Source organism: Pezoporus occidentalis, unplaced genomic scaffold, assembly GCF_034315485.1.
Source record: "Pezoporus occidentalis ecotype Australia unplaced genomic scaffold, CSIRO_AGI_Poc_V1 ctg12, whole genome shotgun sequence".
Taxonomy (NCBI): Eukaryota; Metazoa; Chordata; class Aves; order Psittaciformes; family Psittacidae; genus Pezoporus; species Pezoporus occidentalis.
The window spans coordinates 5,643,578-5,657,885 of record NW_026912994.1 but is presented as its reverse complement, the minus strand read 5'-3'; the positions used below and the strand labels follow the sequence as shown (position 1 = coordinate 5,657,885).

General features: G+C 39.8%; 1 protein-coding gene across 12 annotated transcripts in view; it reads left to right on the top strand.

Moving 5' to 3' along the window:
• Window positions 1-14,308, top strand: part of KALRN (kalirin RhoGEF kinase) — a 520,424-nt gene that overhangs the window by 469,377 nt on the left and 36,739 nt on the right. For all 12 annotated transcript variants that reach the window (XM_062607041.1, XM_062607047.1, XM_062607043.1 and 9 more), the window contains 9 exons: window positions 190-256; window positions 1,475-1,578; window positions 4,132-4,201; window positions 4,766-4,852; window positions 5,636-5,728; window positions 6,763-6,813; window positions 7,143-7,220; window positions 8,124-8,309; window positions 11,836-12,007. In XM_062607041.1, the coding sequence (XP_062463025.1) occupies window positions 190-256; window positions 1,475-1,578; window positions 4,132-4,201; window positions 4,766-4,852; window positions 5,636-5,728; window positions 6,763-6,813; window positions 7,143-7,220; window positions 8,124-8,309; window positions 11,836-12,007 (908 nt within the window). The remainder of the gene's footprint in view (window positions 1-189; window positions 257-1,474; window positions 1,579-4,131; window positions 4,202-4,765; window positions 4,853-5,635; window positions 5,729-6,762; window positions 6,814-7,142; window positions 7,221-8,123; window positions 8,310-11,835; window positions 12,008-14,308) is intronic.

The window sequence follows — 14,308 nt, the reverse complement described above, 5'->3', positions numbered from 1 at the left end:
TTGGAACTACTCTGACCTGAACTGTGATGTTTTTGTCATTTCCATTCCACTGAGCTGTGAGAGAAGAGTGATTTGTGTTACATGACCTGGATGACAGTAGGGTTTCATGAGAGGTAATATGTGATAAGAGCAGCAAACAGTAACATCAAGGAATAGGGTCAAATATGTGTGTTTTCTGTTTTAATTTAGGTTTGTTTTAAATGAGCTGGTACAGACTGAAAAAGACTACGTCAAAGACTTGGGAACTGTTGTGGAGGTGAGCTGAAGCAAACCCTTCTGTGCAAAATGTTTTCCCACCAAAAAGCACCATGCTGACAAGTGACAACAACAAAAAGTATAGCATGAGAAACAAACTGCTTTATTTTGCACTCTGCTTCCATGGTCCCCTTCTCATGTTGACAGAAACAAGAAGAAATGCTTTTGGAAACTGTTTTTTTTTCCATCTAACAAATGTTGTATTTTAGGTTTCAACTCCAGTGTACAAAGATTTTTCTTGGCTACCCTGCTTGTGACAAACTCTTTCTGCCATAATGCAGCCTGGATGGCAGTGGTGGAGAGTAACTTATGCTCCTACCACTTACTGTGTGCGTTTTCTTGTTGTCACGTTGAGTAGCGGTAACATGTACTTTACTCAAGTTTGCACCTGGATTGAAGTCCTGTGTCTGAGTACCTTTGCAGAAGCTGTGTTTGGATCTGTGCTGAAGTGCAACTGTGGATTATTGTTTTACAAAAATAAAACCAAACCCCAAAACAACTTGAGATAAACCAGTCTTTTAAGCTTCAACTTGTAAAGACCTGGCTGGTCGCTAGCAATCATCTGTCAGAGCCAACTCACATGCAGGATCCAGTTTTTTTCCCAGCAGGGACTCAAAACTGGAGGCACATGATTAAAGTGGGCTTTCAGCTATGATTTTGGCATTCACTAGTCCAGGGAGAATTATCAGCCCATCTAACAGTGATTTTCAACAGCTTCCAAACTTGAACCACTGGCAAACCTGGGCTCCAGTACTCTAAAGGCATATAAAGAAACTCTGAGGAGGTGGGACAAATCCTGTTCACATGGCTCTTTAAACTTTCTGTTTGGCTCTGTGCTCCCACAAAATACTCCTGGTGATGAATAGAAGAAATCTGTACAGAGTCTGTCTTCTTCCCCCTCTCTTCTAGAGAAGCCAAGAGCTTGATAAACTACTTTTGTTTAACTTTTATGTCCTAATTACACTTGTCACTTCATCTAGTAACAGTTTGTATAAGTATTGTAGATATTCAGAATAAATCCTTTAAAGTTCCATTTTAAGCAAACTGTGTAATTTAAAGTATCTCGGTGGGTTTCTGGTTTAAAATTATACAAAAGGTATTTTAACGATTTTCAGTTTAAAAAATCCTGACCTTAAACTTTTGCTTCTTTGAAAAGAGTGTAATTATGCTCTCCCCTTCATACAAACCCTTTACTAATCACTGGTCATTAATCCTAAAGGGCTTCATGAAGAGGATAGAAGAAAAAGGAGTTTCTGAGGATATGAAGGGGAAAGACAAGATTGTATTTGGCAATATTCACCAGATCTATGACTGGCACAAAGAGTGAGTTTGTTGTTTAGTTCCTTTTTAAGCACCTTTCTAGCCACTCATCTATAAAGGATTGGGGTATTATGATGTCTGTATGTCTAAGCTGCTTTTAATTGGACATCAGCAGGTCATTCAGGGCTGAACTTCCAAAGGACGTTGCCTCACTTTAAATGATCTCTGTTGGTTTGTAAGTGCTGCTTAATAGCTTCACAAATCATGGCTACCTTGACTCCTGAGAACATGTTCTAATTCATGTTCTTTTAGCCACAGTTTCACAACACACTAGATCCCAGTATAGGGCTTTGTCTACCCAATCAAAACTGTTACAACTGCATGATGAAAAGCATTGGTCCTGCATATAATCATTTCTCCCAGTGAAAAAAACTGATGGGCTGTAGCTTTGCACTGCCTGGCTTCATGGGAGAGTGTTTTTCATGCTGTCTTTGATCACAGATACAGCTTTATGCTGGCTGAAACACCACGCCAGGAGTGCTGGTCAGTGTGACAAAAACGTTATACCCAAGAGAGTCTGCTCTGTGTCAGTGCTGTGCTGCCAGTGGCTCTGCCATTCCTTGCTAGGAAGAGGGAGCCACAAGAGGCTCAAGGGAGATATCACTTTGGTACATCCATAGCTCCTGAGCTACTGCTCATAAGTAGTCCCAACATGACTCCCAGAGAGTTGCTGGATCCTCAGAAAAGCTACTGAGGCTGCCATAATTGTGTTTCTTGGGTCACAGACGTAGGTTCAATTCGTCCCACTGATGAGCAGTAGCAATGCTGGAAAGACACGGTTTATTTCCTCTGTCTCGTTGTTCTCAGCAGTATGAACATCTTCACATGTGGCTGATAGGATAGTGAAGGGAGACCATACCAGTAGTATTTGGCTAGTATGGTGATAAAATGTAAATCATAGAATCATAGACTGGTTTGGGTTGGAAGTGACCTTAAAGATCATCTAGTTCCACCCCTCCTGCCACAGACAAGGACACCTTCCACTAGATCAGGTTGCTCAAAGCCCTGTCCAGCCTGGGCTTGAATACCTTCAAGATACTTCTCACATGAAAACCCTGACATGCTTCGGCCTAGTTGATGAATTTGAGTCTGAGTTAGGAACTCTGTTCCTTACTCATACAAATAGCTTTCAGAAAGCTGCAGGAAACACAAGGCTTATTTAAAACCCTGGACCATTTTCCCTGTAACTTTAAGAACAGCAATGTTGCTTATGGACAATATGGTTATCATTTCAACTCTGACACTCAGAAATACTCTACAGCTCCAGCTAACTAGAATTTGAGCATGCATGTGAAGACTTGAGCAATGGGCACCAGGCTGGATCTTCAGCTCTGGACATTTCCCTTACGCAGGAAACACAGTATCCTTCCCATCATGTGTCTCACAGGTGTTTATCTCATGGCTTGGGCCTCTCCTTATGTTCTGACAAATGCCCTGTGAGCACAAAACAAAAAATGTCAGAAAAAGTTTCGCCATGTATCAGGTTGATACCACCAACAGAGTGATTTCACCAGTGCCACTCATTGTTTCAGTGTGATGATAAGAGTTTTCTGTAACACATGAGGAGTGATTCCCTATTTTTAGTTCTGCATATCTGGGTCAAAAAGTCTGCTTAAATGCAGATGAATTTAGTATTTATGGAGGATTGAGTTATGGAAGCAGCTGTATCTGATGGTGGTAGCAATAGGGATGTTTAGTTGGCACAGCTCTCCAGCATACATCTTTTTTGGGGGGTTCTGGGATTTCTTGGGACCAGACCATTGAAAGCATGTCCTCTCACCAAGTCTGGCTATTATAGCAAATCCATGGAGGCATTTGTGACAGAAATCCTGCAGTGAAAAAGGAAGATAATCATGGAAAGGGAGGTTGTCAGGACTTGCCTACCAGTTAGAAAAACCTACCGGTATCTCTAATGTTCAGTTTAGCTGCTTTTACCTCACTTTTAGGCATTGCAGTATATTCTTGGTAAGGAATGACATTCAAGCTAGAATGAATTACATCCCCAAAGGGCAGGTCAAGATAGAGACAGTATTTATGAATTACTGTTATGAATTACAGTATATTACTGTTAGTAATATACTGAAAAACATTGAAAATCAGAACATACCAAAACTCTACCAGCAAAAACACGTTGATGTGTTTATTCAAGAAGAAACTTCTACATCTCTTTCACATTGACCAGTACTCCAAATACGCTCATGCAACTGAGAACTCCTGGTAAAGCTTCAGTTGAGTTTTCACAAACATTTTGGAAAAGTTTTACTTTGGGAGTTGTCAGTAAATGGAAGCAACTAGATAGTAATTGGCACTTCTTGAAAATTGAAACTGCTGTAATAGTAAAGAAGAGCAGGTAGCTTTGCAAGGCAAGACCTCCACATATCACAGCTCTCATCTAATGTTTTAGAAATCTCACCACTAAGGGCTGAAGCCAAGCTTATCTTCTCATTTATTATTGAATACTCTAGCTAAAATTGCACCAATATATCTGAAGGACAGCTAGCTTGCTGCTGGGATGACCTAAAGAAGTATCCTTAAACACTGATATTTTTTTTTCAGCTTTTTCCTGGCTGAACTAGAAAAGTGTCTTCAAGAACCTGACCGTTTAGCACAGCTTTTTATTAAGCATGTAAGTTTTATTTTGTTACCTATCACTAGTATAATTGTCACCTAGGGTGTGATGACTTATTTCCAAAAACATCTGTTTGTGTCGACTTGATACTTTTACATGTCTAAACTTAAGTATCCCTATAATTAATGCATCTTCAGTGAGCAGCTGGATTGAACTAAAGCATTAATCATTGCCTTCTTGCAGACTTCTTATTTGGGGGAAAAATAGATGTGGCCACGGACATCTGCCAAAATATAATTATGGCAGGTACTTGCCAAATGCTATGATTGACATGTTTATGTGATATTAGCTAGAGCACAATTCTGTAGGAAATTTCAGACCTACCAGTGTGGGGATGACATCTCTAACTGGCTACCCCCCTGGAAACCTCGCCTTGCCTAAGGTGCAGAAGTGGAGAATGGAACCAGTTACCAATTTACCTTTCCTACTTCAGCAAACTAAATCTTTGATTAAACAAAAAGTAATGACGATCAAGCAGAAGGTGATAGCAAATTTCTGCCAGCTTTTAATAACAGAACAGATGATAGCAGGATCTCACCAGGCTGCCTCTTGCTTTCATAGGAGCGGCGATTACACATGTATGTGGTATATTGCCAAAACAAGCCACGATCTGAATATATAGTAGCTGAGTATGAGGCATACTTTGAGGTAAGCACAGCTCATACGTTACTGCTACTTACAGCTGGGAGTCCTAGTCAAGTAGACTGTTCTGTAACCTCTGGGGTTTGCTGAAAACAAGCCATAGAAGATTTTGATACTGCATGTGCTGCTAAAGTCTCTGCTATGGGGAAAAAATGTTATTGTTTAATCTATTTCAAATTTTCATATCGTTAATTAATAATAAGTATTTAATCCAGTACTAACTGTCTGTGGCCCTCAGAGTGCCACAATTGCCTTGATATGTCTTCAAAATAAAACAAGACTTTTTAATCTGTAGTCTATAAACAGGGAGGAGGTAAAAGTTGTTGGATCTGGATGGTGCCTGTCATAAATTCCCAATAACCTTGTCTGTTTCAAGAAATCTTTGGACTAGGCATATTTAGATATTAATGTGAAAGAAGTTAGTTTAACAAGGGAAAGATGTTTCGTTTCACCCAAGGGCATGTGGCCAGCTCTGCAGGACTTGTCTGTGAGCTTATCCCCACTGCAGTAGAAAAAGTAGTCTCCAGACCTTGCAGTCCTGCTCAGTCAGCTCAAAGTGGGAAGGGACCTTGTGCCTTCCAATGCCTTCCAGCTTGTTCATGACTTTTGCCCAGTCCTTGCCTAAACAGGGTATGCCAGATTTTTAAATCCTCTAAAATTCCCTCTTGCAAACAAAAGATTAAGAACAGACCAACTTGCTGTGGAAGTAAGTCTCTGCTAAGATACTTTATCATATTCTCTGTCTCACTCTGTGACTATTTGCAATTGTTCTTAATCCTTAATTTTTAGGAGGTTCAACAGGAAATTAGCCAACGGCTGACCATCAGTGACTTTCTCATCAAACCCATTCAAAGAATAACTAAATATCAGCTTCTTCTCAAGGTGAGTGGAAAGATACAATTTAGACTAAACTGCATTTTGAATTAATTATTTTATATTAGCCTTAGTTTTAAATGAGGAGTAACTTAATCAAATTAAGAGAAAAGAAGAGTCTGCTTAAGCATGGGCGTACAGTGACACAGTCCCATGGAAAATGTCCAGGGAGCAGGAGGGCCACATCTGTGGGAGCAGTTTACAATGTAGGATGATAAAAACATTTTTTTTTTTCTATTGGATTTTCTTTTCTAGAAGAGTGAACTTCAAATAGGAATTTTCTTACTGTAAAGTTTCAGAGGAAACTAGGGTTTTTCTAATTGCAGTAAAGATGTGTCAATAAAGCGTGTCTTTGGTGCTGACTGGTATTCTTCTAATAAATGCTATAGCCTCCATTTCTAAATAGCTCTCTTCAAATTAGCATAAGAAACTTATTTCCAGAATATTCTGCTGTCTGAAAACCTGAGGTGCTCACTGCAATTTTTTCCCAAGGAGTGTGACCACTTTGGCCTCTTGCTGACTTATATACAGTGCCAGTTATTCAGCATCTCTGGAAATTCATCCCTAACGGTCTCAAGCTAATATTTAAAATTAAGTGTCTGAACCCTACCTGTAACCTCCAGCAGTATCAGGGTGCTGAGCTGGTTTCTTCTCCTTTTTGGGCTAGTCTCAAGCAAGATACCATCAGCCCACAGCTTGGTAATTACACACTAGCAAAGACACAGCAGCATGTTCTCTGAAATGCCAAAAGGAAAAGAAAAATCTTCAAGTGTATGTGTGGTCTTCTGGCTTTAGACAGAGACCAAGTAAGCATTCCCAAGGGCTAATCCCAGCTTTGTCTTTTTATTATGATGTTTTCAGTAACCGTCCATACCCCTCTTCCATATCTACAAAAGTGGTTATAACATTGGGCAACCTCTGAAGATGAATTTATTAATATTAGCAGTTCCTTCTCAGAAAATCTCATGCTGAATGTGCTTTTCCAACATCTTTTGTTTTCTCTTTCTGAAGTGCCTTAATGCAAACCTTTCTGCTTTCTCCAGGACTTCCTGAGGTACAGTGAAAAAGCTGGTCTGGAGTGCTCCGATATAGAGGTACATTTTCGTGTCCTGGACAATAAGGCTATGTTATCTAATGGCACTTTATATGCAGGAAAGAAAACTCCAGTATTTGACAATAGCTGAAGATCCTGCTGGTTTTCTAAATGTGGTATTTCTCTTAGCTTGTCAGAAGTAAAAGATGAAAGTGCAGTCCTGCACTGTAGGTGCACCATCCTCTTTTAGACACTACTGTACATCTTCAGTGCATGAGGGCCTCACCATGAATAACTGCTATCACACTGTTGAAGTTCATTATTTGACACTTTGCTTTTAGAAACCCTCTGATCCTCTTGTAATAACACAACATCCTTTTTCCTTAACAGAAAGCAGTTGAATTAATGTGCCTTGTACCAAAACGTTGCAATGATATGATGAACCTGGGCCGCCTCCAAGGCTTTGAGGTATGAATTTGCATTCTGCTTATAATAACAACTAGGGAAGAAAAGGTATTTTATCTTTCTATGATTGTCTCTACAATCTGACCTACACCAGGCTGTTTATCTAGTTCTTGTTCTTCTCCAGTGCTGAGCTGCATCCTTTGGTGAGGTTTTGAAGGTGGGGGTGGTATACCTCTCACTCTAAACTTGTGACAATATGTCTGTTGTTTCTTCAAAATGTGAGGTCTGTAACAGCTTCAGCAACCTTGAATTAAACTTCTTGTATCTGTTGCCAGAGAAAAATAAGTGGTGACCCAGACTGCACTGACTATTAGTAAGGTAACCTAGCATTAACATGTTAACAGCTCCCTCTGAGTTTGGCAACATCCAGGAGGGGACTTGTGAGTTATAATCCCACAGGTTATGGCTTGTGGTTTGTAACTAAGCCAGGATAGACTTTGGCAGTCTTCGTGAGATGTCTTATCTCCAAAATAAAGTCAAGTTTGTCTTACTATCTTATGCATTGTAGCATTCCTGCAAACAGGTAGATCCTGTTTCTCTGTACCTTAGGTGTTGTGTCGTTGACTACTGTCTTAGGGAGTGATGGAGAGCTCATGACTAGAGGGAATCCAAGACACATTACAATAACAAACTACATAATGGGAATGGTGTTTGAAATGAAGTATACAAAACAGTCTACTTGAGATCTCTTGCTTTTGGTTTTATATGCACAATCAATAGCAATGAGAACAAAGAAAACCTGTTATTTTTCAAGATTTACAAGATTGCTGCTTTGATAACTTACAGGAAATAGTCTCACATGTATTCAGTGTTGCCTGGAAAACTTGGACTGCATGCAACGTAGACTGTCTTGCAGGATCATGGTGGGTCAGGATTTGTAATGTTGGTGCCATGCCTTCTTCTCAGGGCAAGCTGACAGCTCAAGGAAAGCTGCTGCAGCAGGACACCTTCTACGTGACAGAGCAGGATTCTGGAGTTCAATCTCGACCAAAGGAGCGTAGGGTGTTTCTCTTCGAGCAAATAGTTATCTTCAGTGAACTCCTTAGAAAAGGATCTTTAACTCCAGGCTACATGTTCAAGAAAAGCATAAAGGTAAGATAGACACAGGAAGGGAGAGGCATGTTCTGTTTGATGGTCATATAAGTTTGCCACTTATCTATGCTGAGATTGGTCCATCCTGTCATAGGTGGACAACAATTTGCAGAAAACATTTGCATTTACATTTCAGTGGATCAGAAGCTGTTTAAGACCATTTTCAAATAAAACACTGGATGTCTAAATTTACTGCATGATTTTTACAAGGAACAGTCAGGGCATGTCCTCTGTCATTCATAGCTCTGAGTTAGCAAATATTACTACAAAAGCCTGTAGTAGTCAAAGGAAGTATACAGTTGTTGATTTAAGCATGATCATAAAAGGTAGGAGAAGGTGTAGCATCCAGAACAGTCATTTTAGGCCAAATTGTAAGTAAATACTAAGCCTCTATGAGACATTACAGGAAATAATCTCCCATATTGGGGGAGGGCTCTCAGTACAGATATGAATGTTGCAAGAAGACAAAACTATTTCAAAACCAAAGAAAGCCACACATAGTTCTAAAAATGCAGCTGTTAGGAATCATAAAACCAGCTAAACTATAAAGAAAGTTTTAAGACATTAATTTTGGTTTTAAATAATCTTTCCACATTATGGGGCTGGGGCTAAAAGTGAAAACTGAAAGTAGCCAGGGAAAATACTTATTTGTTTATTTAAGGGGTTTTATTCTTGTTTGACAAATGCAAAGTTAACCTCTGAAATAGTAAGTGAAGGTAAGTGAATGCTGCACTTCTGGTAGAACAGCCTTTGCTGTGCCTGCAGAAAGAGCAAAGCCACTGTTTCATTTGAATGTCTTGATTGTTCAAAGCTGAGAAAGCAGTCTGGGATTGATTTTAACCACCAAATTGGTTAAAAAAAAAGATGTGGGAGAATGCATTGTGTTTGCTCTAAATTTTAAATGGTACATTAATATGAAAGGGAAGAGAACGTTATCAGGTGAAATAATGCGTATTAACTATGTATAACTAAACAAATATATGATAAACAGCGTATTTACTGAAATGAGGACATCTTGTTTGACAGAAATGGCAGCATTTACTGAAAAGCCTGTATCCATTTGCAAGTCAGTGTATTTCAGAGTTTCCAACCAAATAATAAGCTATAAAGGAAAAACCTAAAGTGTACAAATAAAAAATCATCTTGATTTAGATTATCAGCTTTGATTTTATTTTACTGCTGATTTAAATCATTATTAAAGTTGGAGATGGAAATAATAATTTTTTCTTCAGTTTATTGGATGTATAACAATGAGGCTTTTATCTGCAGGAAACAATCCCTGAATTGTATATTGTAAAGAGAGAAAAATAAATTTCTCCTAATGTCAATAAAATGAGCTTGTCTCAAGGGTATGAGTTGCTTTTCTACTTAAACAGCCCATGAAAGTAATGTTGTTCTCACTGCCTGAGCTTAAAATTTTTGTGTGATAGTTTTCCAGCTCCTCTTTTCTTCCATTTGGCAAACAGCTTGTTCTCCTGTTGAGTGCCTGCGGCAAGTGTGGGATCCCCCATGGCTCCATCTGCATCTGCCCCACTGCAGCGTGGAGTCTGTATGCCGGCAGCTCTCACACCCTGCCTCCCAGCCCCTACTTCAGCTTCTGGCTGCTTTTGCATTTCTCCCGTGCTTTCCCACAGAGATGAGCTGTGGCCTTCAGTGGAGCAGGACCATTCCCTACAGCAGGACCATTCCCCTCCTCTCTGTGCCCTGGGCATCTTCATCTTACAGTGGAGCCTCAGCCTCAGCTGGGTGATTCTCTGGCAAGAAGCACTTTGTCCAAAGGTGTCACATAAACAAGCTGCCTCATCACCTGTCTTTCATAATCCTGCCCTAGAAGTAGTCATCCAGAAACTGCATGTAGTCTGAGTTTATGGGACAGAATTTGAGGAGGTTTTTTATACTGTCAGCTAGGACCAAGTTTCTTTGACCTTGGTTCAAGTGCTGACAAGATCCTGCTGGGCAGGTTGAATGCCTCTTTATGGTAGTTATCAGTACTGACTAGCCATCTCTGGCTAGCTGGGATACCATCTGCAGTCATGGTTGTCCAGTTCTCTTGGAGACATTCCTGAGAGAAGGAGGCTGTTTCCCTGCTGGTTGCATCCTCCGACACAGCAGAAGGACCTAGCCAGCATAAGATATTCCATTTCTTTCCTTTGTGTCACAGCCACTGCTAAGCACTGAAGTATCTCCGTCAGAGTAACAAGTACATATGACTTCAGATGCAGCCATTCTGGTCAGGGAGATGAGGCTTCTAAATACTGCTCTCCAAAGTCTGTCACATTCGAACTATGACAGAAGCTTTAGCATGATGTCCTACAGTAGCAAAGAACCTTTCTTCATGCGCTGAGGTAGTTAGCATTCAGAAATTGCACATCCCTTCTTGGATGCTTCTCGCTTGTATACCTTTCAGACTCTGTAAACACCTAAGTGGGTAGCCTTGGCAAATGCACCTCCCTGAGACACAAATGGGTTAGGGACTGTGACCTGTAAGTCGTCTTTTTCCTGGAGTCATACCAGGATTGACTTGCTTGCTTTGGCTACCAATCAAAGGAGCAAAAGCTCAGAACAAGAGGAAGGGTATTGTCCAGACTCACTGTCTGTCTCTCCTTGACCTCATGTCAGAGGAGTTCCTGCATGTCCCTCTGACTTCACAGAGACCCTCAGAAGAGAAGGAAGAGGTTTCTTCCATCTTGCAGTTTGAATCCAGAGCAATGTTCAGATGTAGAGTGAATCTCTCCATAGCTTGACAGATATTTAGAGCAACTGAAGATAGACTTCTAGAGGGATGTTATTGCCTTAGTCTTTGGAGCTGTCTACTTTTGATATGAAGTCTTTTTTTGAAAGGCTGCGGCAACCTATTCATGTTTACTATCATAGATATAAGTAGCTTAGGAAAAGTTAAAGTTATGGGTGCACTTAAACAGAGGGCTCACAAGGGCAGGACATCAGCTGAAATTGCCATCCATGAGATTTCAAAAAGAGTATCTGTGACTGCAAACAAGTGAAGTGATTGTGCACACATGACTAATCTGCTAGAAAGAAGAAGGTCTTTTCAAGCATCAAGGGAGAATTGCTGGTTTTGTTTTTTTCTTGGTATATCCCTGTGCACAGCCCATTCCATTTTTAAAATACTCTGATGACTGAGACTTTCTTTTCCATGGAGGATAAGAAATGTAAACACTTATTTAAATTGGAGAAATGTTAGACTTTATTAACATCTTAGTATGAACATTTTAACTGTATTTATGGCTTACAGTATATTTTTAGCACATCAGTCAGGTCTGTTACCTTAAAACAGAAGTTATAATTCAAGACAAGGCAGGCGCATGTCTAGTACCTCTGTCATATTAAGCATAATATTTAAGATCTATCTACCTAAACCTAAATGAGGCGAATTCTTCTGATGATGATCTGGCAGTCTGTTATTGGACTCAATTTTCTTCAGAAACTTTTCACAATAATTTTATTCTGATTCTTGAGTGATGTTAACTCATGTTCCATGTAACATGCTTACCTTGGCTTGTTTCAGATGAACTACCTTATCATTGAAGAAAACGTGGACAATGATGCCTGCAAGTTTGCTCTAATGAGCCGGGAAACATCAGACAGAGTCATTTTACAGGCAGCTAATCCAGAAATTCAGCAAGCTTGGGTACAGGACATCAACCAAGTTCTGGACACACAAAGAGATTTCCTAAATGGTATGTACATTTTGCTCTTTTTCCTGATTTTGCTCTGTTTCCCGAACTGTGACGCTGAGTGGGGTATGGAATCTTTGTGTCTTTGTTTGCTCTATGAGAAAAATATTCAGCAATTTTTCATAAAGGAGAAAACTGGAGCCCAGTGTGCCTGTTACTAAGCACTGAGTCAAGTGGTATCCACAGTGTACATGGGAAAGCATCGTAATTTACAGCTGGTCTTTGGAAAGAGACTACCTCAGTGCCACTGTGCAGAGGTCCTGCATGCCAGGTTTGCCTGGTGAGAAGGTGAATCATGGGAGGAGGGCTGGGCAAGCCTAACCTGAACTGCTCTGTAGTCCTGGAGCCCACCCTGAGAAGCTGCTGGACCTCATCTTGCATTAAAGACTGCAGGTCACTCTGGCCTGGTTTCTTTAGCAGCATCTCATGGACTGTTTCTGCCAGCCTATCTGCTGCCTGCTTAAAAAGACTGTTTCCCTATGCAGTTGCTGCACATGTTATCAGTCAGTTTCATGTTCAGGTCTCAAGTTCCTCCATCAGTGATGTCTCTTTGGAAGTACTTTTGTGCAAGACTCTTCAAAAATGCTGGGGTTTGCAGGGCTGTATCACCTGGTGCTTTCCATTCTACAGGGAGATTTTAAATCTAATCCCTTCCCAAGGCCATATCAAAGGCAGGTTGCCATTGTATCTACAGTGTCTGCCACTTAGAGCAGGGCTTATCCCCAAGAACAGATAAACAAGCACACATGATCTACAGAAGTGTGTATTTTGAAAATGCAAAGGACTCAAATTCAGGTAACAATTTTAGTTTGTTCTTGCTCATGACTGGATGAGGGAAAGAGGAGGAACCAAAACTAGACAAGAAAAATCTAAAAATAGTATCTCTTTTGTTTAAGTGGGAATAATTACTTTGGATAGTTCCAAAGTGGTTTTGCACTATTCGTTTCAAAACAGCCTTTTTTTACAGATCTTCTATTAGAAAAGAGTCCTATATTTAAAAGCTTAATACATATTCAATAATGAAGCTTTTTTTTTTTATTTGGAATGTTTTGGCTTGGCACAATCTGGTAGCTATTTTTGAATTTTGGCTTTTGGTGTTCAGTTTTGTGGATTTTTCTGTTGCAAAATCTGAAGATTCTCTTTCAGTTCACATCAAAACAAAGGTTCTCTTTTCTTCATCATGGAGATTTTTTAGATTTTAATTCAGCTTAGTTTCACTTTTCAGAAGTTAACTGGGAAAGGATTGCATGCAAAAGCTGTTTGTGACAGCTAAAAAAACTGTGGCTGAGCTGAGAAGGGAAACAGAGTTTCACCCATGATTCCAAGACTTGATATTGGGGTTTTGTGACTTGCAATAGAAAGGTCCTCCTACAACCACTTCTAAAATGATTCATTAAATACTTCAATGAGCTGAGCAGTCTCAAATTCTCCAGTTTGACCATTTGGTACCAAAACTTGCTGGTTTTGTGTCAGTGCACTTGGCTTTAAATGAAGGATTACTGGAATAAAAATAAGTTCCACCAATGGTTACCTACAGAAATTTTTTTAGACACTGTGAGAACTCCACAGACACCAGTGCAGGGGTTTTCTGTCCCTTCCACATCTTTCTTACTCATTATTTTTATCCTACCAGAAATTGCTGCCCTGTGAACCCTTTTTTTCTACTGAAGCATCTTCATAACCCCTATTTAGCCTATCTTCTGTGAGGCTGGCAAAGAATTTGATGGGTTAGGAACATAATCGTCAGTATCTCTAAAGCTAGAAGTAAAAATAGATTTATATTAAAACAAAGGCTTAAGGACTCACTTTTAAACCTATAAATAAGATCCAAGAAAATGATATTGCATCCAGTAAAGCCTTTCCAGTCCAGAACAATTTAAGTGGCTTTTAGGATGTAATCTTATTGAGGCTGACTAATCTTTAAATACGTTCTTTAGCTTTGCATTTCATTAAAGCAGCTGTTTTCTGCCTTTAAAATCATATTAAATCCACACTGAGCCCATGCTGCATAAACTTAATAATAAAATATTCCCTGTGTGTTCTTGCCCAAGCTGTCTCTGTTTTTCTCTCCTCAACAGGGAACCCGTTTAGAGTATGGCACCATGTACAGAGCATAGTATTTGCATCCACAGTTCATGAATATGTAAAACCTGGTGCAATTCCGCTGTAATATGCAAACTTTTCATATTTTTCCTTGGACAAGCTAAAGCTGCTGAGCTTGAGAAACAAACTGTGCCAAATGATTGACTGTAGGGACTGTTCTTTCATTTTGCTCTAAGAAGCAAGCTGTAAAGAGAATACGTC